Here is a 22,025-nt window from a genome sequence, read left to right on the forward strand (position 1 = left end):
GTGAATCTCTGTGCTTAGACCACGATAAGAAGCCATAAATCTTAACCTCGAGCCCACACATACAAAAATCTCATTCACGACTTCTCTGAACCCAATATCTGCTTCATGATGTCATGGGTGGCTAACCTTATATTGCGATGTTTCAAAATCGTTACAAACACAATGGTTTGACTGCAATGAATGAACGAATGACCGATCTGGCAACACCATATTCCGAGAATGTACTCCTGTGTCTTACACAGCGAGCGATTTCAGACGCCCACAGTCCTGCATACCGACATGTCCCATACGATAAATAAGTTTCAACAAGAGATAGCATTGTATGTGAGTTCGCCACGTAGGACTTACACTGCTAAAACGCATGGTGCAGAAAATGTATTACACTGCTGGAATGCATGGTGCAGAAAATGTATGAATTTCGGGAATTTTTTTTTTGGAATCAGTGTAAAAATTTTTTACAGATATTAAAATCTGTAAATTAGAATATCTGATTCTATATTCTTTCTACATTAAAGGAGCGTTCATTTCGTTCGTTTATCATAAAAAATGTAGAAATCACACCATTTTTAGAAACATGCTTACAATTTCATTGCTCTAGAAGGGCGGGCATTTAAATAAACTCTGTCCAGCTGCCCCTACCGGAAATTAAATGGCCCGTCCGATAAAGGCTAAAGGCTTGGGGCGGGTATGCCTTTTTTTTGTTTTGCATTAGTCAAGCATTTGAAAGAATATTTACAACCTTTGTCCATAAAGTTCTGAGAATGAGTCTGTAAAAAATACAAAATTTAACTTATTAACTAATGGTGCCTGTCCCCTTCAAAGCAGTCCCTTCCGCAGTCAATACATTTCCAGCATTTCAGCAAATCCTGGAAGCAGCTGGTGAATGCCTCTTTCAGAATGTTTATGAGCTCCATTGTCGCAGCTGCTTGAATAACCTCTATATTCTCATGTTGCTGTCCTTTTAGCATTTCTTCAGTTGAAACAGAAAAAATCACATGGAGAGAGGTCAGGGGAGTAGAGGGGTACTGACGCACAGTAACTTTGTGTTTAGCGAGAAATCTGTTGACATTAAGAGCTGTGTGTGGTCTCGCATTGTCATGCAACAAAGTCCACTGTCCAGGTGCCCACAGGATGACGACGTCGAAGTGCCTCATGCATATGCCTGAGTACGGAGATGTAAAATTCCTGGTTGGCAGTTTGCAATTGCGGAACAAATTCATGATGAACAATACCCCTGGCACTGAAGAAAAAGATTATCATAGTCTTGGTTGCTGCCTCACTTTCTTTGAAGCTGGAGAACCTGTTGACTGTCATTCAGCACATTGCCTCTTTGTCTGAGGGTCATACTGGAAATGTCATGATTCATCCTTGACAATGATACTGTTGACGAACATGAAATCATTCTGTGCCTCATGTAACAAGTCAGCACAAACTGAAGTTTGCACCTCCTTTTGATCCTGAGTAGTGTGTGTGGGACTAGCTTGGCATTAAGTTTTCATTTACCTCAGTCCTCTTGCAGAATTTGGTGGCAGGTCAACTTATTGATATTCAGGACATCAGCTAACATGTGCACTGTTAACAGTACGGTCTTCCCATACCATACCTCTGATGTGAACCATGTTGTCTTCCTTCCGGGAACTAAAAGGCTGGTCTGATCTTGTGTCATCCTCCACCAACACCCTGCCCAACAAGAATTTCCTGTGCCACTCAAACACTTGCACCAGGGATAAAGCTTCATCACCATAGGCATCATGCAGAAGCTGCAATGTCTCTGTGGCTCTCTTGCACAGCTTCACCCAAAATTTGATGTTAACTTGCTGTTCAACTGAACATTCATTCTTCTCACAGCACAAATCCGCAACTAACAATTGACATGGGTTTTCCAGTGTGCCCTGCTGCCTATTGGAGGTCGAGTGAACTAACGTCAATAACACAGGCAAGCCGCAAAATGTCCCGTATGTATAATACCTTTTTCCAGAAATGCCACTATTTACCTAAGCCAAGATATCAAATTAGTCTCAGAACTTTCTGGACAAAGGTTGTATTTATTTCTAACCACAAATGTCCAAAACCACTTTCATGTGACCACAGTTCTAATGAAATTTATGTTTTTATGACTTGTAGTGTATTCTTAGATTTTCTTATGTATAGACCCACAAGAGGAACTGGGATAGTATAGTCCGTATAGTGATTGGCTACGGGCTGAGCAGCACAGGGGTTGGATATCGAGTACAAGTAAGGGCAAGATTTTTCTCCTCTCGATGTCATCCAAGACTGGTTCTGGGGCTCACCCAGTCTCCTATCCATTGGGTACCATGGGTTCTTTCCCCAGGGGTAAAGTGGCTGGGGTGTGAATCTGACAAGTCACCTACAGCTAATGTCAAGACAAAGAATAGATGGATCTACACCTCCACTTCCCCATACATCTTCATGGAACAGTACTTAATTAGTTAAGGACAGGGACAACTTTACCTTTATAGACCCACCTATCAGTAAGTGTATATTTTTCTGGTACATCATGTCTTAATAGTTGTCCTATAGAGCCGCATTTTGTTGGAGGCTGTCATACCTGTCTTTCTGTTTAACTGGACAAAGGACCTGATCATTTCCTGCTTGTTGTGAGTTATGCATTGCACCATTTCTTTTTCTTTTTCTTTATTTGCTGATGTTTATTTTTATAATTCTGTATTACTGTTCCATGACACAATTTAATTATTTTGTTACTGCTCTTCATGTGCTCTCACTTGTTAATTACTTTTCTTGTCAGTAAATTTACTTTGTTTTTAATTCCTTTTTTCCACTTGATGGGCAAGGAGAGATTTGAGACTGTTTCATCCTGTTTAATATTATCTTGGCACTGCTCCTTCATTAATCTTATGTGTTTATTCCTTAACAACCCAATATCACCTTGGGACCATTGTAAACACAACAGCAAAAGCTGAAGAGATATAAGTGGCGCTGTCTACCTAGTATGGTTTAGGGCAGAAGCAGACAGAGTTCACAGCAAGCCACTTTTCATTACAGTATGACACTGAGGCATATTTAAACAATACAACTATTTGAAGTTGAAGTTTTTACTATGAAGAACTTGATTTTCTGGGTTATATATCATGCAGTCCAGTGAAAGTCAGCCAAAGAGTAAGCCAAGCAAAAAACAAGCATGAAACAATATATTCCTCCAAAATGCCAGCTGACTTTCACAAGACGACATGTCATCATATCATCCCAAAGACAAAATTCTTCCATGTGCATACACCTGCTTATTTTCATCAGTAGTGTGTGTAGTAACACCCACTACTGATGGTCTTTGCCGAGATGTTATAAGCAAGAGTTAGCAGTGACAGAGTTGCCAGCCAGTAAGAACGTAAACATGAGAGCAGAGGACACTGTTGTGATCCATCACCAGACAACAACTGGTAATGACACAGTAGACTGAGAAGACACAGTACTAGTACATGCTGCAGTAAACTGCAGTGTGAATTAGGGACAGTGCTATAGTTACTTGTAGTTACGTTCTGTAAGTGTTCAATAAATCCAATTATTAATCCAAACCCCATCTGCAGTCATTCTAAAATTGTGACAACTGCTGCTTTCTTGCTTCAACCATGGAGATGGAGACAGTACGTTCCTCATGAGATCAGGCTTTCTCTGAATTACTTGGTGTTATGAAACTTGATACCAAAAATCCTGATGAAATGTTGCAAATAGTGCAGATGAAAACTCTGTGTATTCTGGTAAGGACTGCACCTTTCCAACCTAGCTTGCTTTTATACAAAACTCGTAAGTAATATTTACATTTATTTCCTCACTATAATTAAGACTTCACATGGAATGAGACTAAGCTTCAAACTTACAATGGTGATCATTTATGATTATGTGGATAGCTTATATCTGCATTATAATAATTTTATACCTAGAAGTGCACGTAGAGATTTATAACAATTAGGAAACCACAAGGTATTACAGAATTTAATGATGATTATGAGGACTGTAATGACAATGATAGTGTTGCCACTGTTGGTGGTTGTGATTATGATCATGACAAAACAGAGGGGACTTGTGCTCTGGGAATACTGCTGAAAATTAAGATAGATAATGTGTTTTGCTTGAAAGTCTCAAATTTAAGCTCTTGTACCTGCTGCTGAGTCATTAGCTCCACATTATGAGAGTTTTCAGCTTCCAGGTCCAAGTGGCAACCATCTGCTGCAAGAGCAGACAGTACTGATGATACCTGACTGCTGCTCATTGTCGGAAGTACTCCAGCCTTAGAAAGCTGTGACAGGATCTCTGCTGGAGATTGCATGGCATAGGCAGAAACTGATTCCACTGACGAATTCTGAGTTGCAAATACCATTGTTGTAGTTGCATTACTTGCTGATGAGGAAGGCAGAGACACAGCGACAGAAGTTACTGGTACTGGATCTGTGCTAGAAGTAACTGAAATCATGACTCATTGAATTATACATTATTCACCGGATAAAAACTGTTTACAGAAGTAATTCTCAAGTGTAGTCAGCTATGCTAATAGCAGTGCAATTCAAAGTATCCTCAACTTTCACACCAGTTTTGAAATTTTTCTGTAAAGCTCAAGAAGCATTAACTTTGAAAGTCTAAAGAAAAACATAACATCTTAAGTGAAGATGGTCAGTGGCCTCAACAACAACAACAACAAAGTCAGGTTTTATAGCAGTTAGGAAACCTGCTTCATTCAGTTTGTGAAAGCACCATATGAACAGCCACAGCTCAGTATAAAGGATAAAAATACTGCATTTTTCTCTCAGAATCATGTCAAACTATATGTTATGGAATACAATTATTTAAAAAATCAGAAATATTATACAGAAAAATTAGTGTATTCTTATTTATACACAAGTTACGCAATTTCAAGTTTTTTAAACAATAGTTCCAAAAAATAAATACATAATAAACAAAAGATCATAAGAATGGTCATTAAAATAGGATCTGAGTGCCCATTTTATTGGAAATACATACCTGCAACACCAGTATTGGAAGCAGATGTAACAGACACAGTATTTGAGTGTGAAACTGGCAAAGCCATACTTGAAGTCACTGTTACTAATCCAGAGATGTCAGTTGAGAGGTGAGAATGTTGGACTGCAGTTTCTGCAGTATCAGAGTCAACAGATGGAATAACTGTACTAGGATATGATCGAATAGAACCTGCAGTTGGTACTAGCAGGCCTGAAGCCTCAGAAGCAGGAATAGATGGTGGATGAATAGTGGCAGTACTAGTAGAAACTGGCAGCAAACTGCAAGACATTGGTAAAATAGCAGACGAAACTTGTACGGGCATGGACAGAGGAACTGCATTACCAGAAATTGGGATAGAGATACCAACAGGATGGCCATAAATTGCACTTGAAGTTAGTGGAATTGTAATTATTTGGCCAATATCTTGTGCTGACAAGACATGATGGTCATCCACCTTACCAGAAGCAATACCACTGGAAACTGGTATGACAATATGGTTCAAATCAGGAGATGAACAATTATTTGTCTGAAAATTTATTGAATGTGAAATGGATACATTTTGAATTGAATGAACTTGGCTCAGTTCTTCTGCAGAATCATGATTTTCATCTAATTTTATTGTATTTGTACTGTTTCCATGGATGGGATCACTTGAAACTGGAGTAGAAAGCACTGAGATGCTAGTTTGAGATGTGCAGTCAGCAACTGACAGAACATCAGTGCTAACTGGGACAACTTCACAAATGCTATCACCATCAGTATGGTCATTAACAGAAGCACTAGAAGAGTCATCAACCTTACCATGCGACAGTGCCTGCAGGTGATTTGTACAATGAGATTTCATTTCAGACATTGGTGGGAGGGGTATGACCTTCTGGGACAGACTGTGAGAAGCATTAAAAAAGGATGGTTCCATTTTTGGTATGGATGAGTAAACTAAAGTAACAGAACTTTCTTTGGAAGGAGCTGAAGTCTGGGTCAGGACTTGAGATTCAGCAGTTCTGTGTACTGATGGTGACAATGAAACTAGGACTTTCAGTGACTGTGTGACTTCATAAGTTGGAGCCTCAGAGAGAATGGGTACATTGCCTGAACTGCCACTGAAAGTGGATGGCACACTGGCAACAATGCCTGGACGTTGTAAACCTGCTGAAATTGTATTCCTAGGAGATGCTGACGATGAGCAACCAAGTGAAGGAATACTCCCAGGACGTGGAATTTCGGAAACAGGGGGCAGAGGACCCGATGTTAAAGACATAAGAGGCAGCGTTTTATGTGAAAATGCTTCTGATGTGAAAGATATTGGTGGTAGAGAAACAAGGTTTCCCAAAGGTAAAGACCCTGTCAGAAGGGTTCCAGGAGATAACGATTTTGATGGAAGAGCTCCGTGAGTCAAGGTTTTCTGCACATTTTCTGGAGATAGTGGACCAGGAGTAGAACACGATAATTTGATGTTGCTGACTGCAACTGTCTGAGCCTTAGTTGTAATGTAATTTTTTTTGTTAATTGTTTCCTTCAGTGCTTTCTCTTCCTGTCCAGAGTAGCTGAATGATAACAGTGCCTGAAGAGAACAGAAACAAAACAGTACCATTAGGCCTACAAATAAATACTTAACCAACTAAATCCATGGTAAAATCTTCCTTAATCATTTGGCATTTACTGAGATGATCGAAAATTCACTGCTTTTAAGGGATATAATTATTTATTGTGTTAACCTATTTCAAATTTTCACATCCTCTTTGCTCCAATTTTGCTTAGATATCCTAAGTCCCTTTCTCATGAGGTTTTCCCATCAACGTGTTGTATTAATTTCATTTTTCAAGCAAATTACATGTAATACCTTACTGGTCTTCATGAATTACCTCAATACTACAGAGTGAAAGGTATAAATTGTCATGCTACTTGTTCTGCAATGCTTTCCATCTAGCATATCACAAAAAAAAAAAACTGTATGCCTTTTATAAATATTTAGAAAGGACTATTCCTATCATGGCAACAGCTTTGTAGAGTATAGGGGTGGGCTGGGCAAAGACCACACAGCAGCCTGATCTAGCCTAACACACTTTCAAACCAGCTTACAGAAAAATATTAATACTGCAACAACAAAAAAACTCAGTGATTTTAGTCCGCAAGTAAACTATACCAACTGAGCGAGTGACCGCCGCTTGTCGGCCAAGTTTAGTGCCAACTTTTGTGGATAGAGGCTGTCACATGGTCAGCGCAACGAATCCCCATGACTGTTGATTTTGGTTTTCTAGACCGGAGCCGCTATTTCCTTCAAATAGCTCCTCAATTATCATCATGAGGCTGAGTGCACCCCATTCCAGACCCACTACTTCTCACAAAAAATTTGGTAGCTCCGGGAATTGAACCCGGACCTCTGCAACAAAACATATTAGAATATGTAAACAATTACATAATAAATATAAAATAATTTGTCAGGTTGAACTGCGAAGTAAAATAACAATTTTTTATTCCATAATGATTATGCACATTCAGTTTCCTCAGTGCATGAATAGGAAAATAAACTAAGCATCTACAATTTCTCAATGATAAAGACATGTGCCTGCAAAGCTTGCCTAAGATGGAAATATGGACCAGCAGCCAAAATAACTGCCAATTTATGACAGGGCAGAATAATGCTGGCAACTCAGACTCATTACAAATGCACAGCCAGCACACAAAAACATTTTGAAAGGAGCCTTTCTAATTCACTGTTAACCTGAGGTAGGAAATCTCTTCCTGTGTAAATAAATGTAAACATGTAACTTACATATACAAATTGAACAGACATTGCACTTTCCATAACATTAAAGCTCTTGTAATGCCTACAGATATCCAACTTACTACAGTCTGGCTTATATTTTCTTAGACGTTTACCTTCAGTCACTCTCTGTTTCTAATCACCTACCCACTTACATGTTTTCCAAACCCATCATTAGCAATTCTCTATCAACAGATACTTCATTTAACCACAACACAGAAGAGTTACAAATACTAATTATGTCTTAGAATATACAGGGGATGGACAAAAATATGGAAACACCCAACAAAAAAAAATTACCATGACTAATATGGTGTAGGACAACCTCTGGCTTGCAGAAGTGCTTGCAGTCTCCTTGGAATGGATAAACAGAGGTCCTGTATGATTTGAAAGGGAATCTTGTACCATTCTTCCTGCAAAACATTGGCAAGTTCTGTTAACGATGATGGAGGTGGATAGCACAGACGCAGACTGCCCTCCAAAACAGACCACAAGGGCTCAATAATATTGATATCTGTCAATTGTGCGGTCCATGGCAGACATGACACTTCATCTTCATGCTCAGAAAACCAGTCCTGGATGATGTGAGCTGTGTGAACATGGGCACTGTTGTCTTGGTAAATGGCATCACAAAGTTTGCACCATGGGATGGACCTGGTCACCCAAAATGGTCACATAGTCGTTGGCAGTGACGTGACCTTGCAGGGTAATGATGGGTCTGACAGAATACCATGATATGACTGCCCATACCATGATCAAACACCCGCCATGTTTCACTCTTGGAAGCAAACAATCTGGATCGTAAGCTTGGGATGGTGTTCTCCAGATGTAAACTTGGCCAGAAGTCATAAACAGTGTGAAGGTTGACTCATCCGACCAAATGACTGTCTTCCATTGCTCCACAGTCCAGGTTTTATGACTCGGCACCATCCTCTCCTCTCAGTGGCGTTTTGATCACTTATGAGTGGCTTTGGAATTGCAGCTTGTCCAGAAATACCCTGTTTGTTGAGTTCCCTTCATAATGTTTTGGTGCTGACAGGGTTTGTGAGCATGACATTCAGTTCAGCAGTCACTTTTGCAGCTGTAGTCTTCTTATTTTTCGTCACAATCCTATGCAATATTCATCTGTTTCGATCACTCAACACACAATTCCATCCATGCTGGTATTTATCGGATGCGGTTTTTCCAGTTCTCCAGTTCAGTATCTTGGATACTGTGCCTCGCGAAACACCAAAAACCTCGGCTACCTTGGTTATTGAAGCACCCACTATATGGACCCCAACAATTTGCCCACGTTTGAATTCTGTTAGCTCTGACATGATGCAATAAAAACTGCACAGAACACTGTCTTGACAAGAAATCCACACTAAAATAAACACTTCAAATCAGGCATGCATTTCACGAAGTGTTTCCACATTTTTGTCCATCCCCTGATTGTGTGGAAAGCTATTACAACAAAAAGGCATCTATGTTAGTGAACAAAGACGATAAATCTGAAGTGAAAAGTAGAATTACTATTAAAGTAAAATTTAAAATGTTCATTCAAATGGGCAAAAAAACTATTTTATTCTGTATGTTCTGTTCTTAGAAAACATAAATGGAAAATGGACTTTATATGGATGACACTACTGAAAATCAATACCCAAAAGACACAGTATTTTCTAAATGTCAGATAAGCCATAGTGAAGAACGACCTGTTCTTATGCTTAAAGAGGACTAATGCAGAAAGTACCTGCCGCAAAATTCCATCACCAGACAACAGAACAGGTGTCTCAGTTGATACATTTATAGAATCCTGCCGATGACCAGGTGGAATAATATTAAGCTCATCCACATGTTTTATTTTTGATAGCTCTGTCCCTTTTCGCTGATGGCATGAGGGTGCTGAGACTGCTCCCTCATTTGGGTCAGTTTTCCTCAAAGAAATGTTCTTAAACTTTTTCTCTGCTACATGATTATGGATTTTGCTCTTGGTACCTTGTGCTTCCTGTTTTGTAACTTTCATCCTTTCAGCACTAACACTTGCATCTCAGGGGAAATAGCAAAGTTACTCACACTACAACTTTCTGTCCTGTAAAAAACACAATGCAATGTCAGTAACATATACAACAAAATTCCAGCATATTACAAGTAACCACCAGCTCTGCTAATATCAATTTTGTATATTCTCAAATACAATCACAAGAGGAATTTGGGAAGAGAGCAGTTACAACAAATTTCATAAAATTAAAGTTCCTATACGTATTTTATCAACAGGTGTGGTCCATAAATATACAGAATTATGAGATTCATATTAATTTTCCCACCTCGAAGGGCTACTATGGGTACTGAATTAAAAAAACAACCGAGCGTGTATACAAAATGTTACCTACAATGCTGTGCGATTCCACGGTGTTATATAACGTATGAGCGCTACTTTATGATCCAGGAAGAATATTCAGCATGTTTTAAAGAAAACTTGACGTACATTAAAAACATAAGCCCATAAAGCATAACGGTAGGAACTGAGGTTATAACACACCTACAATTTAGTCATGACATAGTCAGTCTCCTGATTATTTCAACCACCATTAAAATTGGTTGCGCACAGCTTCGCTTTCTAATTACGAGAACTCATCTTTAGCGACCCCATTCTAACAGGTTACGCCCACTTGCTTTACCTACTCTCTACACTCTCCAATTCAACGAAACAAAACTTTCAACATGACTCATACAGTTATATCCGTTATATATCCTACCTGCCGTACCTGCCATGAGGCTAGTTAACGACGACGACCGCAACAGTATTAGGCCTAGGACAAAACCATGGAGTATAAATACAGGTAGTTGGACTGTGCTGGTGGTTAGCAAAGAGAAACGAATGGGAGTAGATGGCGTAAGACGTCACGTACATATTGGTGCCCACATACGAGTATATCACTGTCGTTTCAGAATGTAATCATCTATGGCAGCTTTTGTCAGCCGGGCTGCGAAAGGTCGCTATGGGTTCCGCGAGGGGTCGTGTTAAAATAAATATAAATAAATAGTGTATTTATATTCACGCTTGTGTTTTTGTATTAATAATGATCAATAACGCTGTCCCAATATTTGGAGTTTACAACTTAAATCTAAAAAGTAATACTGGCTTATTACCTTTTATAATCATTAAAATTTTGTCGTTACTCAGTATTTAAACGAGTTATTTGATGGTTTCAATAATCCCAATAGCATAATAGAAACTGATGTTAAATGAATTGGAAATAAGTGGCTATAATTGAAATAAATAGTCATTGTAGTCTTTTCATTCTCTGGTGGTGACTAGTATTGAAGGGGGTTGTCCTCAGGTTGCGGATGGAAGAGACGCCCTACAGTTATAGTGGGAAGCTGCGAATATATTGAATAAGCAGTCGCGAATGGCCGACAAGGAGCAGTCCTCTAGCTTGGGTGTTTGGCGTGCGGCAAACAACTCCTCACGTAAGAAAAGCTTGTTACAGAAATATTCAAAAAGCCTCGGACCTGGGCGGATCCTCTGCATAAACGACCTAAGCGAAAGAAAATGGTTATGAGATTCGGTACTTGGAATGTTAGAAGTATGTATAGGGCAGGTTCGTTCAGGCAAGTGGCGGAAGAAATATCAAAATATAAGTTAGATTAGTGGGAGTACAGGTCAGATGGGACGGAGGTGGCATCGAACCAACAGGCTACGTCTTTCTATGGAAAGGGCAATGAAAATTATGAATTAGGTAGAGGTTTTTCGTACATAAGACAATCATATTAATAATTAAGAGGGTAGAGTTCATTAGTGATAGGATGTCATTCATAATACTAAGAGATAACTGGTGTGATATCATCGTTCTGAATGTTCATGCCCCAAAAGAAGATAAAATTGACCACGTAAAGGACAGGTTCTATGAGGAATTGGAACAAGTACTTGAGGAAATTCTGAAATGTCATGTGAAAATTCTATTAGATTTCAATGCCAAAGTAGGTAGGGAAGACATTTTCAAACCAACGATTGGGAATGAGTGTTTAAAAGAAATTCGTAATGATAATGGAGTTGAATAGTAAGCTATGCCACATCCAAAAATCTTACTGTCAAAAGTGTGATATTCCAATATCATAACATGCATAACTTTACTTAGACATCTCCTGATGGGAAAGCACACAACCAAATTGACCATATTTTGATAGACAGGAGAAGGCATTCAAGTATACATGATGTCTGATAATTCAGGGCAGCAGATTGTGATATTGAGGACTATTTGGTTAGGGAAAGATTGGCAGGGAATAAACAAACAAGGCACAGATTTCATATGGAGAGGTTCAATCTCAAGAAAATAAATGAGGTAGAAGGTAAGGAGCAGTATCGTGTTGAAATCTCAAATAGGTTCACAGCTTTGGAGAACTTAGATACGGAAGTGGATGTTAATAAAGCTTGTGAAACTATAAGAGTATCAAAATTTGTGCCGAAGAGAGTCTAGGTAATTATGAACTGATGAAGCATAAGCTGTGGTTCAATGAAGGATGCTCAAAATTATTAGACCAACGGAAACAACCCAAATTGCAGTAGTACGATGGACAGGATCTATGAAGAACTAGAATATGTATTTGATAAATTCCCAAAGTACCATATAAAAAGGTTGTTAGGAGATTTCAATGTCAAAGTAGGGAGGGAAAACATTTCCAAATCAACGATTGAGAATTAGAGTTTGCAAGAAAATAATGATAATGGAGTTAGAGTAGTAAATTCTGTCATATCGAAAAACCTTACTGTCGAAATTACAGTGTTCCCACATCGTAACATCCATAAATTTACTTGGACATCTCCTAATGGGAAGATACACAATCAAATCGATCATATTTTGATAGATAGGAGACGGCAGTGAGTAAGCAAACAACGCACAGAGTTCATATGAAGAGGTTCAATCTCAATAAATTAAATGAGGTAGAGCAATGTTTCTAAAACTTTTGAAGTGGAAGGACCAGTAAAATGTCTGAAAAAATTTATGGACCACTAAGTTATGTAGGCCTATTTTCTTAAATCTATGTGGTACTACCAACATTTGGGACATACTGTGTCATTTACAACATAATAAATCTAGAAGTATGTTCTGAATTAATATGCAAGCATAATTAATTAAATTGGAAGTAAACTATTACAAGTGAATCATCATTGAAAAAAGTTTCAATCTTTATTAAAACAAATAAAGAATGTGATAAAATTGTGTTACTGCTTACTTCTAATGAGAATGTTGAGCTTGCCGGCCATTACAGAGTTCCTGGATATCTGGATCAATATTGGTCAACTTCAGTCGAAGATCTGCACTCACATTAAGACGATTTCTGTACTTTGTTTTTAATTGAAGGAGCGATGGAAATTATTTCTCATAAAGATATATTGCTGAAAACTACATGACGATTTTAAACGCTTCTGATAATTAACTTGGGAAATCCACTTCTCACTGAAGGCGGGATGCAGAATCGGACCAAACCAAGATCACGGAATTGTATTTTAAGCTCAATGTCACTTGAAATCTCAATTAACTTTTTTTATATAAAGTAATGTCGTTCTCGCGATTGTAGGCCTGAAATATATCGCAAACCCACAGAAATTTCTCATAAAATTTATTTCGAAAATATGTTTCAAATTTCTCTTTCGCAGTTTTGAGATGGTCACAAACCCTTTCCAGAAAATGAGAAGTAACAAAAACATTATTTTCCACCAAAAAGATTCCAATGTTGGAAAAGGTGCAAATTGTCTGTCTTTTACATTATTAATCCACAATACCAGTCTTTTTCTCGGATGTATTTGTTTTGTCGTAGGCACTGGGAACAGTTAAAGAATTTCCTTGAAGGGAGAGATTAGTTTCGTTTAAATTAGGAAAAATATGTGAAAGATAGGATAGTGGCAATAACCATGCTTAGTCAACAAGAAGTGATGCAAAATCAAAATTACATTACTTCACAAACAAAAAAATTTCGTGCCTTAATTGAAATAACATTGTTAGTACTTTGCTCCTGGAAAGCCAGCGAATTTCATAATGAAGCAAAAGTTGTGCATACACTGCTCATTTCATCGCAGAGTGAGGAAAATAACATGTTATTAAACAGTCGAGCCATTATAAAATTAACTAGCCTTACACCGTTGTCTAGCACAGTTATAAATTCTGGTGCCATTCCTTTGGAGGTCAACGCTTCCCTGAAACAATGTACCCAATTTATATCCGGAACTGCTTCCTTGACCTTAGAAACAACCCCACTATGCTTGCCTATAAGGGCGCGAGCTCCATCCGAACAGAAGTCCTCTGGATTCCTTTCTCTCTTATGTAATTATAGAGATTTATATTCAATGTTATGACAGTCCACTATTACGTTCCGTTAAATAGCAGCTTCGTAAATGACATCACTTTCAGGTGTGCGCAATGAACTGCTACGCGTCCACTGTAACTCAGGGGTACCATTCACTGATGTTAGGTTAGGTTAGGTTAACTTAGGTTACGTTGAGTTGGGTTGGGATAGGTTAGGTTAGGTTTGCGCAGAAAACTGCTGCGCATCCATCTGTACCTTGGAGGGGTCGAAACTCTGTAATTTACGCTGTTAGGTTGTGAGTGTACATTATGACAGGTGTGCGCAAATGAATACTGCGCATCCTTATGCTCAGTTGAGCACTGTTGGGCCGTCGGCAATATCTTACGACTGAATGTCTCTGATAGCACATGAAATCATTATATATACTCAAATGCCAAAAGTCATCGGATAGCAGTATGTAAATTTATTTTTAAGTGGCGCCACCGTCCCTTGAAGGCTTCGGAATGCAGACAAACGACACTGGCTGAAATCACAACCACATTCAATGCACGAGGTACCAGGTGCATATCAAGCAGGTGAGTGCAGCGTTCTTTGGCTTCCATTGGATATGGGAGCAGAAGACCGGCCAGAGTGCCTCTGTTAGCACCACGACACCAGACACAGCACCTCACCTGGGCTTGTGACGTCGCTAATTGACCCTGGAGGATTGGCAACATGTGGCGTGGTCCGATGAGTTACGGTCCCAGTTGTTTCGGGAGGAGGGTAGGTTTCGGGTGTGGCGCAGACCCTATGAGGCCATTGACCCCAGTTGTCAACTAGGCACCATACAGGCTGGTGGTGGTTCCATACTGGTGTGGGGTGTGTTCATGTGGCATGAGTTGGGTCCTCTCGTCCACTTAAACACGTCATTGACCGGTGACCACTACATTACACGGCTTGGTGACCATTTGCAGCCCTTCATGGACTTCACGTACCCCCACAACGATGGGATATTCCAGCAGGACAATGAACCGTGTCATCGGACCGGAGTTGTCCAGAATTGGTTCGAGGAACATTCAAGAGAGTTCCGACGAATGGTGTGGCCACCACGTTCGCCCGACATGTACCCAATCGAGCATTTATTGGACGTGGTGGAGAGGTCCATTCGAACTAAAAATCCTGCACCTGCAAATACCAGGGAGCTGCGGGCGACAATTAAGACGGCATGGCTCAACATGTCTCCAGAGGTCTTCCGTCCATTTGTGGAAGCGATGCCACGTAGAGTTGTTGTAATTTGCCGGGATAGAAGGGGTCCAACAGGATACTAGGTACATATCCCATGGCATTTGGCACTTCAGTATATTTATACGGGACATCCTACTTCCGAATTTTCTCACATGATAAACTCTTACGTATATTTTTCTGTTAAACTCTCTACGTAATTTATGGAAACTGGAATATATTACATTTATAATGGGCGTAAATGCTCTTTTTCCGAATTTTGACATTTCAGAACGCTCTCAAGTGCAAGATCTCACAATTATCCTCGATGACACTTAACAATTTCCAACAGTTCCCGAAATATTCTCCTTTCGAATGTTCCCATTATTTAATTTACTACGTTTTTCGAAATATGTGAAGGACAGACATATACTTTATGCTAAAGGTATCCACCTTACAATACAAGTGCTCAAATATTAGATACGGAAACCACTCATTACGATCTGAAACTAAGAAACTATCAATACTATATTTGAGCATCCTGTTACACTCGCACAATATATGTAAGATAAACACCGTCTTAAATGTAACAATTTAATTTAGTTCTTTCTTCTTTCCCCTCACTCCACACTACATGTTTCGGCCCTAAATGGCCATCATCAGGTGTGTATTCTTACGTAGCTGTTACACTGCTTGTTAAAATTTAAAATCACCAGTCTTTGTAATTGTATAAAATGTTTGTTAACCTACACACGTTAATTTTGATTTCTAATTAGCACTTTTCTAAAACTTTAATTCAAGTTAAAATATCTATAAAATTTCTGTTCTTTTCCTTTTTCAATTTTTAAAATTAAAATTTTCCTCAGGGTATATGCCCTATGTCTAAGTGCTGCAGCGGCCACTTCTTGTTTATCGTTGTTCAGGTATTGCCTGTAATATACAAATATTCGTATTACTGTCTTATGTTATGTTATTCTTATATGTTTACACTGTTATTTCTACTTACTCTGTGTAGGCTCTCTCTGTGTGTGTCGCTGCTTATCTTTAATACGTTTGCTGTCTGGTGTATTGTGTACTGTGTTTTATGTTAGTGAGTGTTGGAGGGGGAATGGGTAGTGGGGGAAGGGAGGTACCGTTAGTCTGTATAGATTTCGTGTATAGTTTGAAATATGGGATTGTATGTTTCTATGTGTGTGTCATTCATGTGTACGCCCTTCTTATTTATTTTATATATATGGTATTTCTCTAATGTATTCAAATGTGTAGGTTAACAAACATTTTATACAATTACAAAGACTGGTAATTTTAAATTTTAAAAAGCAGTGTAACAGCTACGTAAGAATACACACCTGATGATGTCCATTTAGGGCCGAAACATATAGTGTGGAGTGAGGGGAAAGAAGAAAGAACTAAATTAAATTGTTACACTTACGACGGTGTTTATCTTACATATAAGAAACTATCATTCAACTTTCTTTTAAACATTAAAATAAAAAAAACGAACAAATCACTATAATGTTCAAGACTAAACTACAAAATACATTTACAAGAATGTCAGTTGTAACAACATGTACTTTCCTGTAAACAATGTGATTCTGTAAGCAGTTTAATAGACGAAAGAAAATAATTCCCTGATGCTCTATAACACCTGTTAGCACATGTAGGCCTGAAAAATTGGATGGCAACAATTCAATCTGTTGTCTATCAAACCCGATATACACATCTAACTTACAAATAAATTGCCAACATTCTTCACGCTATAACACATACTCTACACACCCCTTTGCACATTTTACACTTTTTACACTGGTACTGAACAGGATTGCCAGCACGAAACCAATGACAACATGTGTTTCAATTAGCATTCCACAAGGTCATAAACAAGAATTATTCATGCAAATAAGATACATATATAGCAGGGGAGGCCTGAAAAATTGGATGCCAACAATTCAATCCGTTGTCTATCAAACCCGATATACACATCTAACTTACAAATAAATTGCCAACATTCTTCACGCTATAACACATACTCTACACACCCCTTTGCACATTTTACACTTTTTACACTGGTACTGAACAGGATTGCCAGCACGAAACCAATGACAACATGTGTTTCAATTAGCATTCCACAAGGTCATAAACAAGAATTATTCATGCAAATAAGATACATATATAGCAGGGGAAGCTTTTAAATTTATTGTGGCTGAATGGAAATCTTAACATTCTAAAAACACTACAAAACCTCACAACACATCACTGTATATATAACACACAAAAATATAACAACAGACTACAAAATTTAAACATCACTTTACACTCGACATTATTGTGACCAATACAACATACATCACACCCACCACCCTGGCACACAGAACTAACATTTAAAATCAAACAATAACGTCTTCAATGGGAACTAGAAATTCACTTTGCGCCCTATCCTTACCAGTATATTTACGAATACAAAAAAGTATATCATTCTGACAAATAACCTTCCCGCACGTGTAATATTCAGAGGCTACATACCAGAACTACAGCATCTCTTCTGTCATACTACATATGCAATAATAAAATATAAATTATAATAAAATATTCTTCCTTCACACATACTTCACTTTCATGGTTCAGAGGATGTCAGATATAAAAACTCGTGCTTTACTGTAAGCAGTTATATAGATGGATACCAAATAATTTTCTGATGCTCTATACTGCCTGCTTGCACACCTAACCCTGCAAGATTACATGGCAAGAATGAAATCCTTTGTCTATCTCACGGATATACACATCTTACATACAAATCACTTACCATCATTCTTCATGCTAGAACACATACTCTACACACAACTTTGCAGATTTTACACTGTCACTGACCAGAACTGACAGCATAACACCAATCACATGTTGTGTTTCACTTAGAATACCACCTTGGTTTCAGCAAGAAATATTCATGGAAACAACATATGCACATAAGGGGGAAACTTTCAATCCATTGTGGCTGAATGGAAATCTCAACATTCTTTAAATAACTTCAAAAACTCACTACACATCACTGTATATATTACACACAAATATATAACGTCACCGTAGAGAAATTAAACTTCACTTTACACTCCATATTATTGTGATCAAAGCAACATATATTATACAAACAAAACACTCTGTCACACAGGACTAATGTATAAATTCAAAAAAATAACTTCTTGAATGGGAACTAGTAATTCACTTGGCACCCTCTTCTTACAAATGCTTATACTAAAGCAAAAAAGTATATCATTCTGAATAATATGCTACAAACACATCTAATATTTAGAGGCTACATACCAAAACTACATCCTGTCTTCTGACATACAAAATATGCACTCATAACATCTATTCTCTATCCATATAACCACTAAAACACATCTGTGCACATCACTGTACAAACTTCACACGAGATAAAAAATAATAGTGCAAGAATAACCTCATAGACACATTGCCTTTCACTACACACCCACTGATCTTATATGTACTTACTTTCGTTAAATAAATAAATGTACCCTGTGGTGTATTCTTCCTTCACACATAAATCACATTCATGGTTCAGAGGGAAACACTTCGATTTCGTTGTGGAACAGAGGAAACACGTTTCAAAAATTTCGTGCACTGGCCATTACTCGGTCCNAGCCAACATCTCAACATGACTGAAACAATAACATTCCATTATCACTTCGATTACAGGACGGTAATTTTTCACCATATTTTTTTACCTATTTTCGTGTATATTATTATTCTACTACCTATCCAGGAAAGGAAATTCGTGCGAAACAAATGCCAAGCGATCACTGAATTGGTCACGTATCCATCCACGAGTAAGAAGAGAACGATTTCACTGATAATAAAGATATTTCGCCGTAACGTTATGCCACTTGAGGGCAGCTAAATGCCATAATATCTGATATTCAGTAATCATTTGTATCATGGTCGGAGATGTGCAAACTCGTGAAGTGGGAGCGGCCATTTCGACACAATCCAAGCTATCACGTAACAAAATAACCTCGGAATATAGGAGCATATATAGATATTATGGGTGGAAAAAATCTAAACACGCTCAATTTTATACATAACGCCATATTTCGATTTATATTCCATGATACGACAGTCCTATATTACGTTCCGTTAAATAGCAGATTCGTAAATGACGTCACTACTAGGTGTGCGCAATGAACTAATGCCCATCCACCTGTAACTCAGGGGTACGATTCGCCGATGTTAGGTTAGGTTAGGTTAGGCTACGTTAGGTTAGGATAGATTGGGTTGAGTTGGATTGGGTTAGGTTAGGTTAGGTTAGGTTTGCGCAGTATATTATTGCGCATTCATCTGTATCTTGGAGGGGGCGAAGCTCCGTAATTTACGTTAATGTTAGTTTGTGAGTGTACACTATGACAAGTGTGCGCAAAGTACTACTGCGCATCGCTATGCTCAGTTGAGCCCTGATTGGCCGTCAGCAATATCTTACGATTGAATGTCTCTGATACCGTATGAAATCATTCTATATTTATGCGGGACATTTTATTTCCGAATTTTCTCACATGGTAGACTCTTGGGTATCTTTTTCTTCTCAACACTACGTAATCTATGAAACCGGGAATATATTGCGATAATTATAATGGTCGTAAATGCATTTTTCCGAAATAATGATACTTCAGAACGCCCTCAAGTAAATGATATCACAATCATCTTCATTAACTCTTACAATTTCCAACAGCTCACGAAATATTATCTTTTCTAATGTTCACATTATTAACTTTATTATGTTTTCGTCATATTTGAAGCATATACATAAACTTTATGCGAAAGGTATCCACACCAAAATACTAGTGCTCAAATATTAGATAGGGAAATCACTCATTACGATCTGAACCTAAGAAACTATCATCCAACTTTCTTCTAAACATTAAAATAAAAATCGAACAAATCTCTATAATATTCAAGACTAAGCTATAAGACATTTACAAGAATATCAGCTGTTACAACTCGTGGTTTCCTGTTAACAATGTGATTCTGTAGTCAGTTTAATAGATGGAAAGAAAATAATTCCCTGATGCTCTATAATACCTGCTAGCACATCTAGGCCTTAAGCATTAGATGTAAAGAATTCAATCCGTTATCTATCACACCGATTTACACAACTGACTTACAAATCACTTGCCAACATTCTTCATGCTATAACACATTATCCACACTCCACTCTGCACATTTTACACTTTTTACAGTGTCACTGAGCAGCATTGCCAGCATGACAATAATGACAACATGTGTTTCACTTAGCATACCACCATGTCATAAGCAACAATTATTCCTGCAAATAAGATATGAATACAACAGGGGAAGCTTTCAATCCATTGTGGCCGAATGGAATTTTTAAGTCTTGAAAACACTACAAAACCTATTCAACACATCACTGTTTATATAACACACACAAAAATATAACGTCACACTAGAGAATTTAAACTTCACTTTACACTCGACATTATTGTGACCAATACAACATTCATTACACCCACCACACTGTCACATAAAACTAACATTTAAAATCAAACAATAACTTCTTCAATGGGAACTAGAAATTCACTTTGCGCCCTATCCTTACCAGTATATTTACGAATACAAGAAAGTATATCATTCTGACAAATAATCTTCTCACACGTGTAATATTCACAGGCTACATACCACAACTACAACCTCTCTTCTGTCATACCACATATGTAATAATAAATTATAATTCACTCTCTATCCATATAACCAGTAAAACACATTTTGTGCAAATCACTGTACATACTTAACACCAGATTATTAAAAATTGTGCAAGAATTACCTCAATGACACGTTATCTTTCACTACACACCCACTCTTCTTACATGCAATTACTTTCCTTATATCTTCTTCCTTCACACATACTTCACTTTCATTGTTCAGAGCCTGTCAGATATAACTCGTGCTTTCCTGTAAGCAGTTAAATTGATGGATACCAAATAATTTCCTGATGCTCTATACTCCCTGCTTGCACACCTAACCCTGCATGATTACATGGCAGAATGCAATCCTTTCTCTATCTCACCGATATACACATCTGAAATACAATTCACTTACCATCATTCTTCATGCTAGAACACATATTCTGCACACAACTTTGCACATTTTACACTGTCACTGAACAGGATTGCCAATACAACACCAATCACATGTTGTGTTTCACTTAGAATACCACCTTGGTATCAGCAAGAAATATTCATGGAAACAACATATGCACAGAAGGGGGAAACTTTCAATCCATTGTGGCTGAATGGAAATCTTAACATTCTTGAAATCACTTCGAAAACTCACTACACATCACTGTATATATTACACACAAATATATAACGTCACACTAGAGGAATTAAACTTCACTTTACACTCCATATTACTGTGACCAAACCAACATCCATTATACAAACAACAGTCTGTCACACAGAACTAATGTATAAATTCAAAAAATAACTTCTTGAATTGGAACTAGTAATTCACTTGGCACCCTCTTCTTACAAATGCTTATACTAAAGCAAAAAAGTATATCATTCTGAATAATATGCTACAAACACATCCAATATTTAGAGGCTACATACCAAAACTACATCCTGTCTTCTCTTATACCAAATATGCACTTATAACATCTATTCATTCTCTATCCATATAACCACTAAAACACATCTGTGCACGTCACTGTACATACTTCACACAAGATAATTAATAATAGTGCAAGAATAAC

The 22,025-nt window shown here is 37.9% G+C and overlaps 1 protein-coding gene across 4 annotated transcripts in view; it reads right to left on the reverse strand.

Moving 5' to 3' along the window:
* The window catches only part of LOC111871449, a 64,761-nt gene extending 54,226 nt beyond the window's left edge, over nucleotides 1–10,535 (reverse strand). The window contains exons 1-4 of one of the 4 annotated variants that reach the window (XM_033754260.1): nucleotides 10,504–10,535; nucleotides 9,489–9,827; nucleotides 4,993–6,553; nucleotides 4,136–4,437 (exon numbers count right to left, since the gene is read on the reverse strand). In XM_033754260.1, the coding sequence (XP_033610151.1) occupies nucleotides 4,136–4,437; nucleotides 4,993–6,553; nucleotides 9,489–9,761 (2,136 nt within the window). In that variant the 5' untranslated portion in view covers nucleotides 9,762–9,827; nucleotides 10,504–10,535. Of the gene's footprint in view, nucleotides 1–4,135; nucleotides 4,438–4,992; nucleotides 6,554–9,488; nucleotides 9,828–10,128; nucleotides 10,444–10,503 lie in introns of those variants that run through there. The other 3 variants (XM_023864584.2, XM_023864582.2, XM_023864581.2) reach the window with 3 other exon arrangements.
* Nucleotides 10,536–22,025: the final 11,490 nt, after the last annotated feature.

Source organism: Cryptotermes secundus, unplaced genomic scaffold (genome assembly GCF_002891405.2).
Source record: "Cryptotermes secundus unplaced genomic scaffold, Csec_1.0 scaffold434, whole genome shotgun sequence".
NCBI classification, from domain to species: domain Eukaryota; kingdom Metazoa; phylum Arthropoda; class Insecta; order Blattodea; family Kalotermitidae; genus Cryptotermes; species Cryptotermes secundus.